The 24,934-nt window shown below is 38.6% G+C and overlaps 2 protein-coding genes across 2 annotated transcripts in view; both read right to left on the bottom strand.

Moving 5' to 3' along the window:
- LOC132106088 (gastrula zinc finger protein xFG20-1-like) overlaps positions 1-24,934 on the bottom strand; it is a 257,526-nt gene that overhangs the window by 93,642 nt on the left and 138,950 nt on the right. The gene's annotated exons all lie outside the window — the stretch shown is intronic.
- LOC132106111 (gastrula zinc finger protein XlCGF8.2DB-like) lies at positions 714-13,490 on the bottom strand. Its single transcript, XM_059511748.1, has 3 exons — positions 13,290-13,490; positions 8,170-8,364; positions 714-1,543 (listed from the first exon to the last, which is right to left on the bottom strand). Exons 2-3 carry the CDS (start codon positions 8,339-8,341, stop codon positions 768-770), a joined length of 948 nt encoding a protein of 315 aa, XP_059367731.1. The 5' UTR covers positions 8,342-8,364; positions 13,290-13,490; the 3' UTR covers positions 714-767.

Raw genomic sequence — 24,934 nt, forward strand, 5'->3', positions numbered from 1 at the left:
GTGTGAAAAGAACAGTGACCCGACTACTTTGAAAATCGTGCAGTCTGAACTCGGCTTAAGTCTGTCCCACGACATGATCTTCCAATATTTTTGTGGCAAGGCAGCACCATGCCCTTTAAGTTTCCTTTTCGGTGCATAAATTAGCTTAATGTTTAAAAAAGCTTAATGATCACATGGGGAAAATAAATTTATAGAATTTATTAACAAAACCCGCAAAGTATCATACAACACACACACTGGTAAAAAAAAAATGCTTTTCATTAATTTCAAAGTCTTGCACATAACATAAGCTTTTATTCAAGTTCAAATATCGGGTAGTTAATAGAAATGAATAATCTTATCTACTTAAAAGGGTTATAAAGCTATGATTAAAGTTCATAGATTAAAATAAACACATCAAGCATATACAAGACATCAAACATTTTATTTGTGAATATAGTTGCTCTTTTTATATTTTTAAATGACCGTCTTTTGAACATCATCCATGCAAGTTTTATGTTCTATTATCTGTAGAAGGAGAAGAACGTGTTTTTCTGTAATGTACAGAAAGGAAGAAAATCCTGAGGACAAGAAAGTCACACTGGGGCAATCCTGTGAGTCGTCAAGCCGGGGGAACATCAGTGTAAATCTGTCCGGTTTAACAGATTAGATTATCAGTTTATGCGTTCAACGGTCATGGGATCCAGAAGTGTCTGTCGATGGAACTTTGAATTTAGCAGTTAATCACGACACACTGAACAATAATCACACCGGTGTGATTGTACATGTTAAAGTGCTACTTTATATTCAAAACTCTTATCACATGTAAATGGGTTCTTTCCAGTGTGAATCTTCATATGTTTCGTAAGGTTTCCTTTTTGAGTAAAATCCTTCCCACACTGTTGGCAGGTGAAAGGTTTCTCTCCAGTGTGAACTCTTATGTGGTCCTTGAGATGTTGATTATGATTAAATCGTTTCCCACATAGAGAACATGTGAAAGGTTTATTTCCTGTATGAATTCTTGTGTGGGCTGTAAGAGTTCCTTTTTTGGTGAAGCTGTTCCCACATTGAGAACATGTGAAAGGTTTCTCTCCAGTGTGAACACTCATGTGGTATTTAAGGTTTCCTTTTTTAGTGAAACTCTTTCCACATTGTTCGCAGGTGAAAGGTTTCTCTCCAGTATGGATTCTCATGTGGTCATTGAGGTGTTGTTTAAATGAAAAACTTTTTGCACATTGAGAGCATGTGTAAGGCCTCTCTCCTGTATGAATTCTTGTGTGTTTTTTATGGTTTTCATATTTCATGAAACTCTTTCCACATTGTTGACAGGTGAAAGGTTTCTCTCCAGTGTGAACTCTCGTGTGGACATGAAGATGTGCTTTTCTTGTGAAACTTTTCCCACACTGTTGGCAGGTGAAATGCCTTCTATTTGCTGTCTTTTGAGCTCTTTTTCGTGAAGGCTTTTCAGTATGTGAGCAACTAAATGATTTTTCTTCATTCAGGAAATCATATTTCTCATGCTGAACACTGATTTCACGACTCTCCTCTTTCAGTGTCATCAGGTCTAATGCAAAAAAGACAAATCCAGATAAACACCATTTTTAATGGCACAAAGAACAAACATAAAAAAACAACAACATGTAGATCTTATACACACTGAGCTATTAAAGGTGTTAAATGTGATCTCAAAATTTCTTCCCATTGATGATAAAAAAAGAGCAAAGATTACCGATTAACATTTTAAAGGGTTAGTTTATCCAAAAACCATAACCATAAATTACTCACCCTGAAGTCATGATGCAAATTCCGTTGGAGTTATTTTAAAAATGGTCTTTGATCCTTCAAGCTGTTTGATGCCCCTCAGTGGGTGTTGCACCGCACCAGTCCTTGAGAAGTTTAATAAAAAGTTAATCCATTAAAAAAAAAAAAAAAAAAAAGTGTCTCACACAGCTCTGGTGAGTAAACAAAGGCCTCCTGTAGCAAATCAATGCATTTTTGTAAGAAAATGATCCATAATATAAATGTAATAATCAGTTTAATCTAGCTTGCGCTCACAGTTATGAACAAAGCCACTCAGAATTGACGCACGTAGAAACGCAGCGTGTAGATCAAAACAACACAGCGGTCACTAATTAGAAGTACAAAATAAGGATTTGTAAAAAGAAGAAAGCCAAGAGAAGACTGGTTTTCCTTTGCTAAAGTAAGGAAACTTTGCTTCCTTTGCTCCTTTTAACAAACATTGGTTTCACGAGACTCACCGGTGCATGCTCAACACCGATATCTTACGTCATTCCCCCAGAACTGCTTACACTGCTTACACGCAAGCTCAATTAAAGTGATTATTAAATTTTGAATATGGATATTTTTCTCGCAAAAACACATTGATTTGCTACATTTTTACATTTCTACATTTTACCCCCATTTTTAATGTATGCGCTTTTTATTAAAGTTCTCATGAACCGAACAGTGCAACACCTGCTGAGTGGCATCAAACAGCTCGAAAGATCAAAGACAATGACTGAATGCGTATAAAATACACCTAGGAAGACTTCAAGGTGAGTAATTTATGGGCTAATTTTCATTTTTGAGTGAACTAACCATTTGAGTTTTGCATTTACATCCTTATTACAAGTAATCCTGATGGTCATAAAGAAACTACTTTTTCACACACATTTATCATACATGAAGATTACTATAGAAATAAATATCACTCATGGTAAATTTAGTTTGTTATTATGCATGCTTCTGTGACAGCTTTGTAGTTTAACTGATGTTTTGTTTATACAATGTTATGTTTAAAATCACCATGAAATCAAAATGAAAGTCTTTTGGCTGTTAGCATCAATATCTTAGTCCTAAGGTTTTCTGTAAGGCAGTGTGCACCAAAACAGTGACAAAATTCACATTGAGAAGATATAAGCATTCGAAGCTTGCTGTTCATCTCTTCCACCAAAACGGCTCAATTAATTTAATAAAATAATAATATATATACTTTATACCCTCATTGGGGGCAGAGCCCCCCCTAAAATTAAAATCCAGGAATCGCTTCTGATTTCCTGTACAGTGAATCCCTTGTATTTCGATTGGTGCAAATGAGGTCTGGTTTCATGTCATTTCACATGAACTACAGCAGCGCTCACAGTCTGATCTGGACTTTGGCACGATCACACGGAGCAGATCATATGCGCTAGTCTGCATTTATTAAAAACTTTTACAACTGCACAGCCTCAGCATGATTATTACCACTATTTTGTTTTACTAAGAGTTTCATATTGGATCTAAGGTTAATCTATTAAACTGTGACTGTCAAATGTGGACTTACCGAGCTCAACGTCTCTGGCCCAAGCCGACATAACCAAAATGCTATTTGCTACTTTAAAAAGGGGGCAGATCTGCTCAATATGTCCCACTCTCTCCTGTATCAGTTGTAATTACATCTGCTTGTTTACAAAATTACAAAGGCACTTCAGAGGACCTTTAATGGAGCCAGTATAAATTTTGTTTTCCATAGTTGTTCACCAAAGTTTTGTCATTAATTACTCACCCTCATGTTGTTTCAAACCTTCCCGTAGACAGCAAGGGTCCTTACATAATAAAGCTCCAGAAATGTAGCAAGGACATCGGTAAAATAATCCATGTGACATCAGGTGTTCAACCATAATTTCACAAAGCTATGAGAATACTTTGAGCGCCATACGGATACGCGGATTACATCGTTTACACAGAGTTTAATGAAAACAACGTATCTGCATGACACAAAACAGCATACGCAATTTACGTTCAGTGGATACTCTCCAAAATGCCCCTATGGTGATGTGGAAGAAACAAATTATTGAATAAAAACTTTTTTTTCTTTTGTGCTCAAAAAGTAGCTTGACTATGTCAGACTTCTTACTTCCGCTCAATTTCAGTTAACTCCTGTACTCAGTCTGAGATAGCAAACCATCTCCCAGTTTTCCTCCGGCCCTAAATCAGCCGACCAATCAACAAACAGAGGGCAGGCTGAGAGCAGTGACGTAGACGCTAAGATTGAAGTTTAGGTTAGGGAAATCGAAAACGACTGTCGATATGGAGATACGGGATGCTATTCGCTCTTTTGTGGAGAATATTCCTGCCATTTGATAAGGACAGCAGTTTGAAAGTGTTTTGCCTCGTTGTCACAGACTACATTCGCCGGACTGTTTCGGTCTGCTAAATAGTGAGGCATGGCCAGCTGACTTCAATCACAGGTAATCAGGCAAATATAAAAGCGGCAGCCCTTATGTGAATCCTCCTCGTGTGAAGACTGACGAGTGTAAAGATCATTGACTCTACCTGCGCGACTCCACCGAACAAAGATACCAACAGGGCACCTGAGTATTGCTTTTCTCCCCTTTCTTTACTTTTTGTATAGCTTGTTCTCAAATACTTTAGGTCACATGTGCTTTCAGATCTCTAATATCACTACTAACACTCGGAGAGCACGCAATGTACGTCATAGAAAGGCCTATCCGACATATCTACGGCCTGTCCCTCTGACCTCTACTACTACGCTCTCTATTCCAGTTGGTCTCTGGAAGTCTGCTTGTTAACAAAGCAGACTTCATTTCTTCTATTGCTACTCATTCCGATCTCAACCTCATGGCACTGACTGAGACTTGGATCAAACCTGAAGACACTGCCACCCCTGCAGCCCTCTCCACTAATTTCACCTGTTCCCACACTCCTCATATGACTGGGAGGGGTGGAGGTACTGGTCTCCTTATATCAAAAGAATTGAAATTTGATCTTCAGCCATCACCTACAGGTAATGGTTAATTTGAATCACATGCCATTACTGTAACCCACCCTGTTAAAATCCACTTTGTGGTCATTTATCATCCCCCAGGTAAACTGGGAAACATCTTGGAGGAGTTGGAGATGGTACTCCTCTGGTACTGCTTGGTGACTTCAACATCCACCTAGATAAACCCCAGGCTGCTGTCTTCAACACTCTGTTCACCTTATTTGATCTCAAGCGAGTGTCTACTACAGCGACTCACATATCAGGCAACCAACTGGACCTCATCTACACGCGCTGTTGCTCTGTAGACAACTCTTCAGTTGCTCCACTGCACACCTCAGACCACTTCCTCATTACTGCTAACCTAGCACTTACTCCTGAAGCGGCACACACTCCAATGCAGTTCACCTTTCGATGGAACCTACGCTCACTCCATCTCACCTATCTTCTGTGGTTTCATCCTCACTTCCTTCACTCCTTAAGTTTTCAGCTCTGGACACGAACAGTGCTACTAACACTTTGCTCAACTCTAACCTCTTGCTTTTCTCTTCTCTATCCGCCTCCACCTCCTCCTCCATCGACTCTTACAGCTGACGACCTTGCAGTTTTCTTCGCAAATAAGACATAAACCATCAGTGACCAACCGCAGACTGAGGATAACTTCACAACAACCAATGCACACTCTCTCTTCTACTCCTCTCCACTCTCAGAGATGGACGTTTCCAAACTTATCCTTTCCAATCATCCTACTACTTGTCCACTTGATCCGATCCCCGCTCATCTCCTTCCAGCATTCTCTTCTTCAGTTAAACCCCTTACTTACTCACATTATCAACTCTTTTCTTCACTCTGGATCTGTTAATCATCAGATTCTCCTGTCCACCCTCAGAAAGATGAGCATCTCTGGAACCGCACTCCTGTGGTTTAAGTCCTACCTCTCTGATAGATCCTTCAGCGTCTTGGAGGGGTGATGTTTCAAAGTCACGACAACTTGCTACTGGGTTTCCTCAAGGCTCAGTACTTGGACTTTCTTATCACTGCTACGCCGATGACACTCAACTCTACTTCTTATTCCAACCAGATGACCCGACGGTAGTTGTTCGCATTTCAGCTTGTCTGAGTGACATTTCTAACTGGATGAATGACTATCACCTTCGGCTCAACCTTACTAAGACAGAACTGATGGTGGTTCCGGTTAAGCCATCGTTTCCTCACAACTTCTCTATACAGCTGGGTTCATCAACCATAACTCCTTCCAGGACAGCCAGAAACATAGAGGAGTTGTGATGGATCATCAGTAAAGCTTTACATACCAGATTGCTACAATGACCCGGTCATGCAGATTTGCCTTATACAACATAGGAAGATTAGACCCTTCCTGTCAGAGCAAGCCACCAAACATCTTATCCAAGCTCTTGTTCTCTCCAGACTGGACTATTGTAATGCTTACCTGGCGGGCCTTCCTGCATGTACTATCAAGCCTCTGCAACTGATCCAGAATGAAGCAGTGAGGATTGTCTTCAATCAGCCAAAAAAAGCTCATGTTACTCCTCTCCTCATCAGATTACACTGGCTACCAGTAGCCGCTCACATCAAATTCAAGGTACTGATGCTTGCCTACAAGATGACCACTGGCACGGCACCAACATACCTAAACTCACGACGCCTTGTGGTGCCATCCCAAAGAAGTTCAAAATCACACTCACGGACCTTTTCCTGGACTGTGCCCAGCTGGTGGAATGACCTCCCAATCTCAATTTGAACAGCTGAGTCTTTACTCATTTTCAAAAAACGTCTAAAGACTCATCTTTTTTGCCAGCACTTAACCAACTAATAATAGCTCTTTTCTTGTCTTTTATATTCTTAAAAAAAAAAAAACCTGGCTATGCGTTCTGTACTAGACTAACTGAGACTTGTCATGACACTTGTATACTGTTGTTGTTCTCTAGTTGATCTGATTGTTTCTATTGTTCTCATTTGTATGTCGCTTTGGATAAAAGAGTCTGCTAAATGATTAAATGTAAATGTAAATTTGCCAACTGAAGCCCATTGTGTTTATTTCACATTTTGAATGGATGTGATGTTATGGTCCTACTCCCGACAAGTTTTGGGAAAAGTTTAATTCATCAGCTGTTACTGATCATCAGCGAGAGAGTGGGGAGGCCAAAGTCGATAATTGTGATTGTGTCCCCCTTGTTTGCTCTCACGGAGGATCAGGTTAAGGAGGCAGAACAACTTGTTTGGTGGTTTTTTGTTTTAATGACAAAATATTTGTCTTAATTACAAAAAGTTAAATTATGCAATTGTATTGAGAAATATCTTAACAAATCAAGGGCTGTAACTAATGACTGGTGATGTTTCACTTTACAGCGTGATTAAACAATGTTGCAAAAGATGGTTACAAGAGTAGTTACAAGATTAAGTATGGTGATACAAATTATCATCAGGAGTGATATTACTGTGCCGAGGTCTAAGTGCTGCGAAGTGCTTTTCCGCCATACATTATAGTTATAATTTTTTTATTCACATAGTAAATCTGGTTGCACTTTATTTTACAGTACGTGTACTAACATGTACTTATAGTGTACTTACAGTGTATTTATATTGTAATTACTATAATAAGTACATAGTATGTACATAAGGAACAGGACTGTAAAATAAAGTGCTACCGAAAATCTTTATTTATTTTGTGCCACCATACTTACTGAGATGGGAGAGGTACGTACCAACTCCGACGAGTTGATACGTTTACTCATGTAAATTTGTCACATTATAATGGTTAGGGAGGGTGCTAAACTCCTATTGTCTTAAATAGCATTAATATTAAAAATAAACAATACATAGAAGATGAATGTACAGCTATTGATTTGTGTATTAATGGAGTTATTAATGATTTATAGTTACAGGGCTTAAAGTTCTCCGGCACCGTGCCGGATTTCCGACGTGCAGTGTTTAGCTGTGAAAAAAAATATATATAATCATGTCATATCCAACTTAACATTTTAAAAAGTAAAAACAAATGCTAAATTACTTGGATTAAAATGGGACAAATAATTATTTAATCATGTAGACCTAACTTAAGCTAATTAATAAAAATAAAAAAACAAAATAAAAAATAATCCCATCCATATAATTTTTGCAGAACTAAAAAAAATAAAATAATAATAATAATAATAATATCAATATATTAAAGCATTCTGTTGCAAATTTACATGTTTTCTTATTGTTTGAGTTATGAGTTCCTCACTGATTATTTTGCCTCACTGAAGGTGGCTACCCTAACACGATGCAACCTGCTCCATGTCAAGTAAGACATTTTTCATTACAAAACTCGTAAGACATTCTGCAAAAATAATTCCGTTCTGTAGAGTTGGGCATTTTAATACGGATCAAATGAGTGAGTTCAGCTTTGAAAAATAAAAACCAACCTGATTGTTCCTCAGGATCTTCTTGTTTGACTATGAATGTTTCTTCAATCTTCATGTCTTCACTCTCCTCTTTAATAAAATCCATCTTTGTTTGTTCCTCAGTATCTTCATGTTTGACTCTGAATGTTTCTTCAATCGTCATGTCTTCACTCTCCACTTTAATAAATGCCATCTTTATAACAGTGTCACATAGATCTGTAAGAGATGCATCACAGATTCCTCAAGTTATCAATAACACAGATGTTCTTTTTTATATAAGCAAGTGTGAAGTTCTTCCTATTCCCTATTAACTACATAATATTTGTGATATATACTGTTAATAATGCTGGAACATATTTTAAGTGGGGGGGGGGGGGGTGTTGGGGTTCACGTCTCATCAGAATGATGAGAGAAAACTGACATATGGCGGATCCAAAACCGCTACGTTTGATAATAAAACTTTCATTTCTTTAATATGAGTCTAAATATGAGCCTCTTTAGACCTTATTTATTTGGGTTACAACACAAGGCTATATCCATCATATTAATTTTGTTAATAATAGTTAGGTGTTTATTATAGCCTATGCAAATTTGCCATTCTAATATTTTATGGCTGATGTGTTTTTAATTAATAAGATAATAAACCACAAACTATGATTGTTTTAAGGTTACCTAAGGGGACATCCATATGAGTGTTGAATGAGGGTAAAAACATATTCTTATTCATTTTGTTATTAAAAATTCAAAGATTAATATAGGTGAATTTGTCATTGTACTATTTTATGTATATAAAGTCTATGGACTATATTTTTGTTCTTTAAAAAAATGATCCAAAAGCATTTGTTTAAAGTAAGGGGAAAATCCAAAAAAGCTTCATGTATGTGTTACAACACAGGTACATCGGTCTTATTTGTTCTATTCATAAAAGTTTTATGTTTGATATCAGGATTCGTACAGAAACTGCAAAATGAAATTCCAGGACTTTCAAGCACTATTTTTTGGTTGTCAAGAACTAAAATCAGAGATCGCAATATTTGTTATCCTTAAAATTCTAATAAAGAAACAAATAAAACAAAATGGTACAAATCAAGAATACTATGGCAAAGTTATCAAAATCTTCATTCAAAGTGATTTTTTGAACAAACAGGTTCATCTCAGTAAATTATTGAATATCGTTGAAAAGTTCATTTATTTCAGTAATTCAACTCAAATTGTGAAACTTCTGTATGAAATAGTTTAAGTTTTTGGTTCTTTTAATTGTGATGATTTTGAATCACATTTAACAAAAACCCACCAATTCATTCTCAACAAATTAGAATACTTCATAAAACCAATTAAAAAAATTTTTTTTAGTGAATTGTTATCCTTCTGGAAAGTATGTTAATTTACTGTACATGTACTCTCAATATTTGGTAGGGGCTTTTTTGCTTTAATTACTTCAATTTGGCGTGGCATGGAGATGATCAGTTTATGGCACTGCTGAGGTGGTATGGAAGCCCATGTTTCTTTGATAGTAGTGTTGTCAAAAGACACGGTACTTCGGTACCAAGTCGGCACTAAAAAAATGAAAATGTGACGGTACCAGGTTTCTTTAAGTACCGGTGGTACAGAGTACCCGGTCAACCCGGTTTTTGACGCATACAGCACTATGATTTACGTGAAGCAGAAAACGCGGACTCAATCTCAAAATCCAGTCATGAAAATGAAAACTACATTTTAATATGGACAGTCACATAATTTTAACATTAGCATAAATTAATCAAATCAAATCTCCATATGGACCAGTATCTGTAAATGTTAAGCCGCCAAAGTTGGTTGAAATATCAGTCCCTCCAGAAAAACGCGATTATGCGATCGCCTGATTTAATGCATAATCAGCCAAAGGCCGCATATTTATGCAGTGGTCACATTTTTTCAAATGCGCCGCACTTTCGCCGCATAAATTGCCGATTTCAGGAAGCAAAATATGCGGGGTAGCATGATTTCATAATCCATGTATTTTCGTTGCAAAAAAGTCACATATATCTTAGCAGAAAGTTGAAAAATGTTGCATTTACTTCACACAAGTAAATCGCCATTATTTCCCAATGGGAACCTTATGAAGTGAAGTAATTACGCGACGTGAACATCATCTGCGAACCCCGCGGTGAAACCAGGGTGAAGCACGCAAATCATACTCTTTTGCCAACAAAAATAAGTGCAAAAGACCGCGCGAAGCAGTTACCTGGTGTGTTACATGACAGTAGGGGCAAATTATTTTGAGAGAGGGATGAAGATGAGGATGGCTAATGGCCAGTGTTAGAGGCTACGCAGTTAGTTTTCATTTTCACAGTGGCTGTTGTAGTTTCATTCAGAGGTTGATGCACCTCTACAGTTGTAAGATTGCACTTTTTTGTTACAGAATAGTACCAAAACCTTACAGTTGTAAGTATATTAGTAGTATGTAAAATAATTGACATTGCAGTAAGAGATTGCACTTTGCAATTCCTGTAAAACAGCATTTTTTTTTTTAAATATTTTATAAATTTTTACAGAAGTTGTTGAATATTCCTTTTGTAAAGCTAGAGAACTTGTTTGACTCAATGTTTTGTAAGTTTGAGCGATGTGTTAATTAAGGTCTGAAATAAAACAGAATGAGAACTTAAATATTATGTGATTTAGTATGCTTGCTTATCATAGGAAGTCATAAGAAATGACTCTTTACAGTAAGGTAGTAGCCTAGTGAGAACAGGGTGTTGGGGGGGGGGGGGGTCACCTTTTTTTATCTTTTTCTTCAAACCGCCATTTTTGCAAGTGCACGCAATTTCATCGCATAAAGTTGCAAGAATCTCCAGTATATTCCATCGCATTTTTTAAGAAAACCTGCTGCAAAACCAAGGATTTTTGCCCGCAACAATCACAAAAAAAATCTGCGTTTTTCTGGAGGGACTGAAATCTGAATCCTGCATGTTCTGTGCGTCTCTGTGAATGAATGAATGGCAGAAACGTGCAGGTTTGTTTACTACAAAGACTGAAGCACATGACGCTTGCAGTAATTTCAGCATCTGCCTCTGATGTCACATGGACTACTTTGATGATGTTTTTCTTACCTTTCTGGACATGGACAGTATACCGTACACACAGCTTCAATGGAGGGACTGAGAGCTCTCGGACTAAATCTAAAATATCTTAAACTGTGTTCCAAAGATAAACGGAGGTCTTACGGGTTTGGAACGACATGAGGGTGAGTTATTAATGACATAATTTTGCTATTTGGGTGAACTATCCCTTTAACAATGTAAACCACATCTAACAATGGACAAAAGTGATTTTTTTTTGTTTATTTACTGCACTAATGCTGCGGTGTAATTTGCTCACTGACTAAGCATTTAAATAATCCTGTGAATCCACTTAAAGAATGCAGAATCAAATCGTTCTGAATTTGCCAAAAATCATTCTTGAATCAAAAAGTATAAATTGTTAAGCGGATGTCATTTTTGTTCAGGGATAGTGTCAATTGTATTCATATTTTGGAGCATGTATGCATTTATTGTTTTGTAGTTTTAGAGTGATATTTTACTATTACTCCAGGGACTGCAGATAGGGTTGGGTATCGAGAATCGAGTGAAACCGGGACTAGCTTTGCGATTTTCCCGGTATCGTTCAAAAGTTTTAATTTTGATTCCTAGTTTCGATTCCTAAAGCTTAAAAGAAAGAGGAAAAAAAAGTTTCGATTCACAGTCCGCCCGGCGCCAACCGGAAGAAGAAACCGCTGAACACCAATGAAGAAGCGTCCACCGGAAGTTTTGGTATAACGAGCGATCGAACATGGACAGCGTGCGTCGGCGGTCCAAAGTGTGGCTTCACTTTTCGAAACAAAACGAAATCTCGGCAAAATGCAACATTTGCAGCAAGTTTGTTTCGTGCATAGGAGGGTGCACGTCAAACATGATAAAGCACCTCCGATGTAATGGAGTGCAAGTAAATGTGTGTCCTGTATTTGACGCGCTGCGTGTACCTGCTGCTAATCTGGAATGAGTTTTAAAAGTTGTCTCTAATAGTTTATTTTCTATTCTGCACAAGGTTAGCCCATCAGTGGGAGCAAGGTAATGTTTAAGTACCTGCAGTATCATACACTGTCATGTGTAAATGTTAGTGAGGTTTTCAAAAATAAAGCTCTCTTGAGGAAAGTGTACCCCTGTGAAAATATATTCATAATTAATAATATTTATATAATATTCAAGTTCATAGATTTGATATTTATATTGTAGTTGAAAACAGCCCAGTGAGAAATTCATAGTAAAGTTAATAAAAAGTAAAAAGTTCATAGAATTCAAATTGATGGAGAAGGTCAGACTATTTTCTTCAGAAAGACAGTTGGTTAGCTAAGCTCATTTAAAATATCTTAAACTTTTTTTGACCCTGCCTCTTAAAAGAATCGGAATCGAGAATCGTTGGGAACCGGATTCGAAACAAGGAATCGGAGTCGGACTCGGAATCATTCAAATTTAAACGATACCGAACCCTAACTGCAGATGCAAAATAGACTTCTGGCTAATTCTGGGACATTTATGTATTATTGATGTGCATCATCCCTGTCAAATAAACCTGAAATAAGATAAATTACTTCAAGTAAATATATTAGGTGAAAGAGGTTCAGGTAACAAAAACTGTACTTACTGTACATAAGTGTGGGGCTAATTTAGAAAGGAAAATTAAAAAGAATATTTTATTTTAGTATAGTCTGAAGTATATGTGTTTGTCTGACATCTGGACATGCTGTGTGGTTTTATCACATAATCATGTAAAATCACTGACAGTGCAGCAAAACTATTTTACTGAAAGTGCAAGATTTACTAGTCATTAGACACTTTTATAAGCAGAGGTGAGTATAATTCACTAATTAAACAGCACTGTCAGTCATTGTCACAGTTAACAAAATCCACATGTGGTTTAATTTAATCTCCTACCGTATTGGAGAGAAATGAAGAGCTAAGATGATCTATCAGGGTCTTTCATGGCTCTCTTCATAAGTTTGCATGCATTTATTATTACCAAACACATTACTATAAATGTTCACAATGTTGCTGCAGCTGAAATATAACGCGCATAGCATTACATAAATTTTTTTAATCAGGTTAGACATTATTTATCATTCATACCCCTTTCTCTGTTGTCCGTTGGTCTCGCATATCCGCCATTTTGGTAGTTTTTGAACGCTTTTATACGTGTTTGTAGTTCTCGATCTGCACTTCGAATTTTAATCTCAAGTAGTAGACCATCCGAGAATCTTTGGCATAATGATATTTAGAACGGATATTATGCAAATTGGGACGCAGCAAAAGTGATGAGACTCGCGTGCTTTCTACTGACCGTAAAGGTGTTGTATTGATTTAAACACTTTAAAGAATTGAACAAAACCTTTCTCACCTTTCTTCAGCCGAATCACACAGACGCAGCGCATCCTTATGACGTCACAACACCAGACCAAAATAAAAGTATCTTCCGCTTTATTAAACCTTCAAATAATAAACAGGCATTGTCATCTTTCCATTGTTAGACACAAACAATAAATTCAAGAAGCTTATAATAAATAAAATAATCCTAAAATAGTAAGCATTAAAATAGTACTAAAAGCAAATTATATCACAAATTACATTTACACCTACATTTAGTCATTTAGCAGACGTTTTTACCTGAAGCGACTTAGAAATGAGGACAATAGAAGCAATCAAGAGACAAAAAGAAACAAAAGAGCAATGATATATAATTGCTATAACAAGTCTCAGTTAGCTTAAATGCAGAACACATAGCATGGGCTTTTAAATTATATGATAAAAAGAAAACCGATAGAATAGAAAAAGAAAAGAGCAAGCTAGTATTAGAGGTCTTTTTTATAATTGTATAATAAATTAAAAGAAAATGGATAGAATGCAAAAAGATTATAAAGCTAGTTCGTTTTTTTAAAGAATAGAATTAGAATAATGAGTGTTAAAGTTAGAGGGTCAAATAAAGATGGAAGAGATGTGTTTTAAGCTGATTCTTGAAGATGGCTAAGGACTCAGCTGCTCGGATTGAGTTGGGGAGGTCATTCCACCAGGAGAGAATTTAAAAGTCCAGTAATGATCCAGTGGTAGTTTTGCAGGCAAACATCAATGTCTTGAATTTATATGCGAGCAGCTACTGGAAGCCAGTGCAAATTGATAAACAGAGGTGTGACATGTATTCTTTTCGGCTCATTAAAAATTAATCTTGCTGCCGCATTCTGGATTAATTGTAAAGGTTTGATAGAATTGGCTGGAAGACCTGCCAAGAGGGCATTGCAATAGTCCAGCCTGGACAGAACAAGAGCTTGAACAAGGAGTTGTGCAGCATGTTCCGAAAGAAAGGGCTTGATCTTCTTGATGTTGAATAAAGCAAATCTGCAGTTTTAGCAATGTGGTATGAGAAAGTCAGCTGATCATCTGGTAGATAAATTACAGTACATGTATGTTGACAGAAGTTTAGAGAGTTTTTAAATTCAATCCAATTACACTTTATTTGTATAATGCTTTTCACGATACAATCATTGAAAAGCAACTCTACAATATACAGTACACTCCAACAAATGTTGGGTTATTTTGTCTAAGGTTAAGCCTGTTGGGTCATTTTACTGGGTTCATTTCTCAGTGTTTGGTAGTTTTTTGTGTAACCCAGCCACTGGACTACCAGTTGGGTAAATTTTATTGAAAATTGACACATTTCAATACAGAAACAATGGTACTGATTTATTATCCTTTTTCTCCAGTAACAACAGGATTATAAAGGGGTAGTGTCGATATGTGATCGATTATCGCTGAACAAACGCATGCGTTATTATGTTGTTGTTCTACCACTAGTCGAAGACACGCCTTCTCATTACCCTACGGACAAAGAAATATAGAATTAAAGAAATACAATAATAAATACTGTGACGGGGTGAAGAAGTACATGATGCGAGGATCAAGGTGAGTTCCCCGAAGGGTGGATTTTATTGACCAACGTGAGGGGAAAAATCGCAAACGTGAAGGGTTTCCGGTGCTCGGCCTTTCTCTGTCTTTCTCTCTCTCTCTCGGTGAGCAGTGCTGTGTGGGTCCGTGTTGTCCGTGTCTGTCGAGGGCTGGCGGTCACACGCTGCTGTCTGAAGGGGAACAACAGAGAAACATTAGCCAAGTCTTTGGAGACATTTCTCACCTCTCTGTTCGTTGGTGCAGCTTATAAAGCCCGTCTTTGATGGGCTGCAGGTGTGACCGCTCAGCCCATAACAAGCAGGTGCAGGTGTGCCTGGGCCATCCACTGCAGAGGGCCGTGGTCCATAATCAGGGTGAACTGGTGGCCTAGGAGGTAATAGCGGAGCTCCAGAACTGTCCACTTGACGGCCAGTGCCTCCTTCTCGACGGTCGCATACCGTCGCTCTGCTGAGGTCAGCTTTCAGCTGATATAGATCACCGGGTGTTCCTCACCGTCAAGGCTCCCAACCCGGTATCGGATGCATCCGTTTGCAACAGGATGGGGCGATTGAGGTCGGGGGCTCTGAGCAAGGGCTCGGAGGTGAGGGCGGCCTTCACCCGCTGGAACGTGATCTCCGTTTCCGGGTTCCACGGGACCTTCTCTGGTTGCCCCTTCCTGGTCAGGTCTGTCAGGGGAGAGGCTAAGGAGGAGAAGTTGGGTGGGCCGCGGCGCGTAGAGGATCGCCGCCACCTTCTTCTCCTGGGGTCGAATGAGTCCACAGTCCACTTGGTAGCCGAAGTACTTGGCTTCGGTGAGGGCCAGGTGACACCTACGGGAGTTGGCGGTCAGCCCAGCCCGGCGGAGTTCCGACAGCACCTTCAGCAGCTGCTAAAACTTCCGGTATTACTAAATGTAAGAAAAATATGATTTTTAAACAACACAACACAACATCTTAAAGTCTTGAAAATTACAAAACAAAACAAAAAAGTTGTAAACTGTCCAAGCAACAACAAGGTAAGTTCACTTACATATTTAATGGGATGTTCAATAAGGACATGAAAGCTGTATCAGCTGTAATTACCTACTTGCATCCAAATCATAGCTGTGTTAATATAGTCTGATATTTTGTGAATACTTGTCACTATGTAATTCAAGCAACAACAAAAAACAAGATCGATAATGGCATGTTATGTTGTAAATTAATAACATAATGCCACTGGGACACCACAAACATTTGTAATTGTCTGTACTGCTTTAATAGAAAGTCAGTTGATATAAAGATTTATAATAGACCCCACCACCACACACACGCAGACATTTTAATACTATTTTTGTGCTTGACCATGGTGAGGAAAACATTTGACCTAGCAAAGCCATGTGCATTTACTAGATATCTCATTGTAGCATTTAATACTGAGCAGGACTATAGCCTAGAAGCCTCAGAAGGACTGGACTTGGACAGACACAGCCTTACTAGGATGCAACCTTACATTTGAGAAGCAGACTATTGTCTACAAACTCCCAGGAACATAAAGGACTGCTGCTCAGATATTTGTCATGTTGAGCAGTACTGGACCCAAGACAATCAGTATCAGAATGAGCTTTATTGCCAGGTATGTTTACACATACGAGGAATTAGTTTTCGTGACAGAAGCTCCGCAGTACAACAGAATGACAACGACAGAACATAAAACACATAAAAAAGAATATAAAAATACAAAAAATACAAATAAGTAGATAAGTAGATCTACTAACTCTCTAAAATGTTATGTTAGTTTATATGAAGGGAAAAGACATCAAACTACAAAAAAGTTGGGACACTGTACAAATTGTGAATAAAAACAGAATGCAATGATGTGGAATTTTAAAATTTCCACATTTTATTCAGAATACAACATAGATGACATATCAAATGTTTAAACTGAGAAAATGTATCATTTTAAGGGAAAAATAAGTTGATTTTAAAGTTCATGGCATCAACACATCTCAAAAAAGTTGGGACAAGGCCATGTTTAACACTGTGTGGCATCCCGTCTTCTTTTTACAACAGTTTGCAAACGTCTGGGGACTGAGGAGACAAGTTGCTCAAGTTTAGGAATAGGAATGTTGTCCCATTCTTGTCTAATACAGGCTTTGGGCCCTATTTTAACAATCTAAATGCAAAGTGTAAAAGCCCACGGCGGAGGTGCACTCAGGGCATGTCCAAATCCACTTTTGCTATTTTAACGACAGAAAAACGGTCCGTGCTCCAGGGTGCATTTTTGGAATGGGTTGTCCCTATTCTCTTAATAAGTAATGGGCGTAATGTTCAATAAACCAAACAGAGTGTCATCTCCCATTACCTTTAAGAGTGAGATGTGCTCGCGTCATGGCGGATAGCTATTTACATAGCACTATTTACATAGCGGAATTTGTTGGCGGAAAAGCTAAACGCTTATCCAGCGAAGAAACCGATCTGCTCTTGCTCAAGCAGAACATCTATGGGACAAGCAGGAATCCACCAAAGCTTTCCGAGGTGAAGAAAATTACCTGTTAAGCGGCCAGTCAATCTTTCAGTCTTTTTCAGATTATCTGATTTTTTGTTAAGAGGCCAGTATTACAGGATTAATCAAGTATGTCGTTTATTATATTATTAAATGTAGTTGCTGTTCGTAAGACGATTTTTAAAGTTCTTTATTTTTATAGTTTAATATAGTATTTATTGTATGCTTAATGTATTTATTTGTTGTAAAGACACCATACAATTTTATTTGACAAGAAAAGACAAGATAGATTTTACTTTAAGCAGAACAGATTTTTTCTCTCAAGAACTCATAAATATATATACCAAATCTAAGTAATTGAATGCACAACTAGAAAATATTAGATTGTAGATATTCATTAGTGAAATTAGTAATACAAAGTTGGTTAGTTAGTGTGTAATTAAAGTCAGCTCAAATGATATATAGGGAATTTTAATAATTAATCAGGAATATGATTAATATGTATATCTCATATGACAGTTACATTAAAATTATTGAAGATGAAAAATAGGTCAATTGTATATATCAATAACTCATTACAAGACACTGTAATTTACTCATTAATATGTCAATATTACATTCTTCATGTCAATTACCGTGATATCTTTTACTGGGAATTAATGCAAATCAAACAGTGGTTTGTCCAGCAAACGGCTGTAAGATTAACTTATCAACTTTCAATAAAGTTATCACTTCTTATAATTCCAGGGAAAAAAATTTCTGGCCATGAAACCATTCTCCTATCCTTATGAAATTTAGGTTACTGAAAAGTAACAAATAAGATTTGTAGCTAAGATCAAACATTTTATTGACTTCGTGATGTGAGCATTTTAGACAGAAGCAATCAGGAATATATATTGGATTTTAATAATTTAACCAATAATACATCGAACTACGATTCACACAGAGTAAAATACAAACAGTAAAACAATACAAGACAAAACGGATTACAGATGAGAGAGAGAAAGAATGGAACGGTGAGCGAGAGAAAGTGAAAGATTGCCCAGTATGGCAAAATCACAGACGGTAACCTTTTGAAAGACAACAAGGAATCAGATCACCTTGAAAAAGGGAATAGACAACCTTAAGCAGCATTTAAATCTCTATAGAAAATAATACTTGCATGTAGTTCTCTTGGTGACTGCGCAAGACAAGTGTGCGTGTGCCATTCTTTTGGAGCTGGGCGTGTTCTCTCGTGTCTTCCGGGGCGTGCAGACCTGCGCAAAGTTTCAAAGGTTCACCGAACATGAAGTTACCAAAGAAATGATTAAGAGTTCATCTCCCTCGTGGGGAGAGCCGAATATGAGAATAAAACTTAGTAAAGAAAAGAAAAATGGAGATGAGAGCTCCCTAAGGAGCCATCAAACCAGAAGTTCTCTCAGACGAAGTGCTCCTAAGAACTTTCTGTGTCAGTCTTCTTTATGGAGCGACTTGGTTCACGCCTCTGTTTGTGCGAAAAACCAATGAACGTCCGCGATCTGAGGGGGGAAAAAATTCCTTTGTCTCTGAAGAGACACCCACTCGAGTAAGTTATGGTGTTGTCAGAATTCAGCAGTTATATTCCAGCAAAATGTTAATTCCAGAATAATACATTTTACTGTAATTTCCTATGTATGAGTGGTTCAGTCAAAACAAGACGGTTAAATAGATACCAAGAATGGCAGGTAAAGGTCGCAGAGACATAAAGTTACATTCATATGCAGAATTAACACACAATAAAATTGCAGCTACTCCGATTTGATATGGGAAGATATCTAAGCCCAAAAAGGTAATACAGTTTAATACATTTACAATACATTTACTTTCCTTTTTCCTTACAAGAATTCCTAGCGAGCTGGGCTTTTTCTGTTTCTCCCAGTTGGGTCATAAAGTTTTATGACCTGGTCAGAAGTAGGGTTACAAAATCATGATTTGAGAACATTAATTAGGAGAAACATTTCCAAGTTACAAATCAGAAAATCATAACCATCGCATAACAGGGCTGACCAGTTATGCAAAGCACAAACCGATCAAACACATCTTAGTAATGACTTACATGATGAGTGTAAAGAAACGTTTGTGTGTGTGTGTTGTGGAATGTTTCAGGTGTTTCGTTTTTCCTTTGAGGCTCACGCGAGAGGATCTCTGGAGACTCTCTCTAAGGTGTAATAAATGTCACCATGCCATGGGCTGTTACCAACATCGCGGCACCCGAATGGTGAGTTATGTTGGAGTTCTTGTAAAACGAAGGTCCTCGTTTACTCAAGTTCTGGTCTTTGAGGCAGGAATGTGTTAGATAGTAAGGATTCATTAATATGGAACAGATGGCTGAATACCATACGCTCATTAGTGTTACAAAGTACTCCCATAATAAATGGAATTTATAGTTTAAAATAATCTACAAAGAATTATGGATTCTTGGTGCCATCTTGGCAGGGCGTCACCACACGACTCTAACGGACAATCGAAAATGGGCTAAAAGGTAGTAGCTGGTTGCTGAAGCCACGCCCACCTAGCTCGACAGTGGTTACAGCATCTTAATTATGCAGAACTTTAAGTCTTAATATAACTTAAACGGAGGTGTCATAAAAAAATTCACCCCCCTCACAGTTGTCATGAAGGACAAAATTAGCTATAGAGACCAAAATAATTTTTTGCACCAGGCTGTGAACATGTTTTTTTATGCTGTAAATTTGGTCATTTTAACATGGGGAGTTTATGAGATTGACCTTTTGCAGCCAGCCTCAAGCGGCCAGTTGATGAATTACAGTTTTTTTCACTTCCTTGTTACTTCACGAGAGACTGAGGAGCTGATGATACTGCGCATGTGTGATTCAGTGTGAAACAGACTGACACACAGAGCGCCTGTACCAAACTGATTCTTTTAATGATTGATTCTGAACTGATTCTGTGCTAATGTTATGAGCCAGGGTAAACTGAAGGCTTGAATCAAGGGCAATCATCGCCAATGACGCCATTACGTCTAACGCAAAATAACCGGTGAACCGTTTTCTTCAACTGGTTTATTAAATCGAACTGTCCGAAAGAACTGGTTCGCGGAAAAGAACCGAACTTCCCATCACTACTGGTGATCCGAAAACCGATGCAACCAGATCTTGACTCAAGAACGAGTCAGTCTTTTGTTTGTTATCTGGCTTGGCTTGATGTTCATCTTCATTTCTCTCTTCACATCAGTTCAGTCCGTGTACTGTTTGAATAAATGAGTTACTCTGGGATATTGGTTTATTTTAACTCAGAGGGAGTGTCAGCCACATTAAAAAAGTTATAATTTGTGGATTAATGCTTATTGGAGACGCCCACCGCTTCAAACGATTCAGTTTGATTTGGTGAACTGGTTCAAGAAGATCCGGTTACATCAAGTGATTTGTTCACGAAGACAATGCTGAATAAAGTAGTAGTTTTTGCTATTTTTGGACCAAAATTTATTTTCGATGCTTCAACAAATTCTAACTGACCCTCTGATGTCACATGGACTACTTTGATGATGTTTTTATTACCTTTCTGGACATGGACAGTAGACCGTACACACAGCTTCAATGGAGGGACTGAGAGCTCTCGGACTAAATCTAAAATATCTTAAACTGTGTTCCGGAGATGAACGGAGGTCTTACTGGTTTGGAACGACATGAGGGTGAGTCATTAATGACATAATTTTCCTTTTTGGGTGAACTATCCCTTTAAGACAATTTCAATTACCGTATTTTTCGGACTATAAGTGTTATAAATAAATGTTAATTACATACTAATACTAATGTTAATTACCATGCATTGTCCCTGTCAAAAAAGCAAAAAATAAAAATAAAAAAAACACCCCAGAGAGAGAGAGCTGCAGTACCAAAGTGCAAAAGGCTGGGATTTTTTCTATCACTTTCAACCAGCTATCCGGTGAAAAAAGTGCAGTAAAATACACTTTATTTCAGTACACTTCCATAATGTACTTAAAGTGCTCTTTTTTCTGGCACTAATTTTGTACCTAATATTGTCACAAACCAAGACGTAGGCAGAGGGTTTAGTGCAAGTGAACAGTTTATTTACTAGTGGTAATGTGACAAGATATGTGGTTTTATTAACAAAGTTTTTTTGCTGGACCCATGATCACTCCTACCCCGCCAAGCCACACATTGTGGCCAAAAGAAGTGCAGATCCCCTAGCTCGCCTCACTCGACAACACGATTGTCCCGCCCAAGACCGGGCTCTCTTATAATGCTGGATTGCACCAGCAGCAGGCATTCATCCAGCCCCGGGCCGTGCCCCAGTTCTCACCGCAGCAAGCCTCTCTCGCTTTTCCGGCCGTGGCGTAGTTCGATGCTGCCTCCACTAGCGGCTAAGACCGTGCGTTGTAGTGATGTGTCATTCGTGAAAGAATCGTTCTTTTTGAACAAATCTTTTAGGCGAAAGAATCCATTTTCGGTTTACTCTCATTAATGAAGAGTTTTCCGGAGTTGTCATCCATACTGAGCGAGTTTCATATGAGTCTGAACGAGATCTAGAGCTCTCATTCGTGAACGAAAGGACTGAACCGGTACACATGTCGTTCGTAAATGCCATGAACTGGTACATATCTTATCTCGTTCGTAAACAAAATTAATGAGAGTAAACGTGGTCAGTTGGCCATTTAGCATGTCATTCTTGCAAAATGCAAAGCGCAGTTATAGGTACTGTGCACATACGCTTGTTTTCATATTCAGCGTACAAAACATAATTCCACGTTTAATACCTGATTTATGAACGTGAATATATAGACCAATATATGAACTGTCTGACCAAACAATTAAAATGCTAATTATGCAAGAAAACCTCGTGCTTTGCTCATCTGAACAATTTAAATAGTCTTTATATATAGAATGCGATTATGAAGACGCTAAATGCAGGTTTCGCGGCTAAAGTTTGTTAAACGACGTTATGACTTAACTCTGTCGGATGACGATGCCACTTTTAACCACGAAGCAAAGGCATTTTTCCAGAGTTGTCATCCACACTGAAATGTCTGAAGACATTACATTTGCTTTACTGTGCATGTTTAAACCTCACTGAGATGATACAGACATAAGTTTCATGCAATTATTCTGGCAGGATCAATTTATTTAGGGACATATTTCACCATTTACTGGCATGATTACTCAGAATCTTTCTAAAACGCAACTACCCTCGTGTTTTACCGCAGGACAGCAAGTGTGAGTAAATTTTCTGTTGTCTTTTTAGAACTGTAATATGAAAAGTATATATCTTTAGAAACCGCTTGAATTTGAATATCACATTACTGCAATTAACGTTACTGCTATAGACATGTCTATTGGTACAATGTTTTACAAAACTAAACATGCTAGAACATTTCAAAAGCCTCTGTTTCCACAGTCCATACTACAACGGGAAAACAGCATCCCAAATTAATCTGCTCTGGTGGCCGTTTAAAAAGGACTGCAGGCCAAAACAAGAGGAAACAATGCTTTTCCAACAGGAACGTATTAATTCAGACAAGGTTTGAGCAATTGTCAAGTCAGGTAACAAATTGCTAAGCTGGCAGCACAGTAGGCTACCCAGACATTTTTAGCTTGCCTCATCAAATGTTACTAACCTTTCTACTTTCCCGCAGCCAACAACTACAGCAGCCAAAGCAAGTACGAAGCTACTTTTACTTTCACAACACGGGCCTGCACATCCCAGTATTTCCATCCTGTTACTTCTAACCCCCTTTTTCTTTACAGCGTCCTCCAACTCACGTAGCAGACATTAGCATTAGGCTGCCTCCGCTAGCAGTGCAGGCTACACAGGTTCTTCAAGACATCACACACCCCAGCCCCTTCCCACGACCCACAGCTACAGCAGCTGAAGCAAACGTGTATTTGTAAACGCGCCCTCAACTCTTCCACTCCCTCATGCTACTAAGCATTTTTCTGTTCAGTGGCCTCCAGCTCCAGATTTGTCAGAAGGCAGAGGGCACCGAGACCTTTTAGTAGTCAGACCGATTATATATCAAAAAAGTTCACAGAATCCTCTTCAGCCAACCCCTCTAATGCCAGCCCATCCCCATTCACTCAAACTTGTTATCTACCATAGCTGACTCTCCTAACATCCCCCTATCTATCTATAACGGTCGATCCTCACTTCAGCCATCCCAGCAGTGCCCGCCCCTGCAGGAGCCTTTTTTCCATATTTCCTCTTTGCCGCAGCAGTGTCTGCTCACGCAGAGCCTTTTCTGTATCTCCCCACTGCCGCAGCAGTGTCTGCTCACGCAGAGCCTTTTCTGTATCTCCCCACTGCCGCAGCAGTGTCTGCTCCCGCAGGAGCCTTTTCTGTATCTCCCCACCGCCGCAGCAGTGTCTGCTCACGCAGAGCCTTTTCTGTATCTCCCCACCGCCGCAGCAGTGTCTGCTCACGCAGAGCCTTTTCTGTATCTCCCCACTGCCGCAGCAGTGTCTGCTCCCGCAGGAGCCTTTTCTGTATCTCCCCACCGCCGCAGCAGTGTCTGCTCACGCAGAGCCTTTTCTGTATCTCCCCACCGCCGCAGCAGTGTCTGCTCACGCAGAGCCTTTTCTGTATCTCCCCACTGCCGCAGCAGTGTCTGCTCCCGCAGGAGCCTTTTCTGTATCTCCCCACCGCCGCAGCAGTGTCTGCTCACGCAGAGCCTTTTCTGTATCTCCCCACTGCCGCAGCAGTGTCTGCTCCCGCAGGAGCCTTTTCTGTATCTCCCCACCGCCGCAGCAGTGTCTGCTCCCGCAGGAGCCTTTTCTGTTTTTTTCCTCACTGCCGCAGCAGGTCTCACTCCCGCAAGAACCTCAAAAAAAAAAAAAACCCCACAATCTCACATTCGTCTATACTTGATAGCAAAACAATCGCTTACTTCATTAAATAAAGGTGGACCAAGAAAGGAAAAGCCAATACATGTTTTTAATGTCCATTCTTCAATTTAACCTCATCAGGCTCGCTTTTCTTATGTCCAACTCCGGAACACTCAATCTAAATTCGCGCTGAACCCTCTCTTCATCAACGACTTTGGTTAAAAAAAAATAATAAAATCGGGGGAGCAACTTAAGTTAGGGCTTTAGAATATTTTAGTAATCAAGTATTCTACCAAAAATTTCAATGATTAATCGAGTACTCGGATAAAATTTGTTTTTGCTTAATTATATTGACGCGATATTGATGTGCGCATGCGCAGTAAATCTGATGGGTAGGATAAAATGTCAGGACACCGGACTTTTATTTTGATTGGTTGACGTATCTTTACAGTTCTGTGTATGTGATGTGACGCTAGTTTTATTTAAATCAAATGGTCAAATGCTCATGAAGTGACTGTCAGAGCAGTTCTGGAGATG

This window comes from Carassius carassius, chromosome 26 (genome assembly GCF_963082965.1).
Source record: "Carassius carassius chromosome 26, fCarCar2.1, whole genome shotgun sequence".
Taxonomy (NCBI): Eukaryota; Metazoa; Chordata; class Actinopteri; order Cypriniformes; family Cyprinidae; genus Carassius; species Carassius carassius.

Coding starts and splice junctions, on each gene's coding strand:
- LOC132106111 (XM_059511748.1), bottom strand. CDS start 8,341: ATGGCATTTATTAAAGTGGAGAGTGAAGACATGACGATTGAAGAAACA. Junction 1,544..8,169: donor AGATCCTGAGGAACAATCAG/GTTGGTTTTTAT, acceptor TTTTTGCATTAG/ACCTGATGACACTGAAAGAG.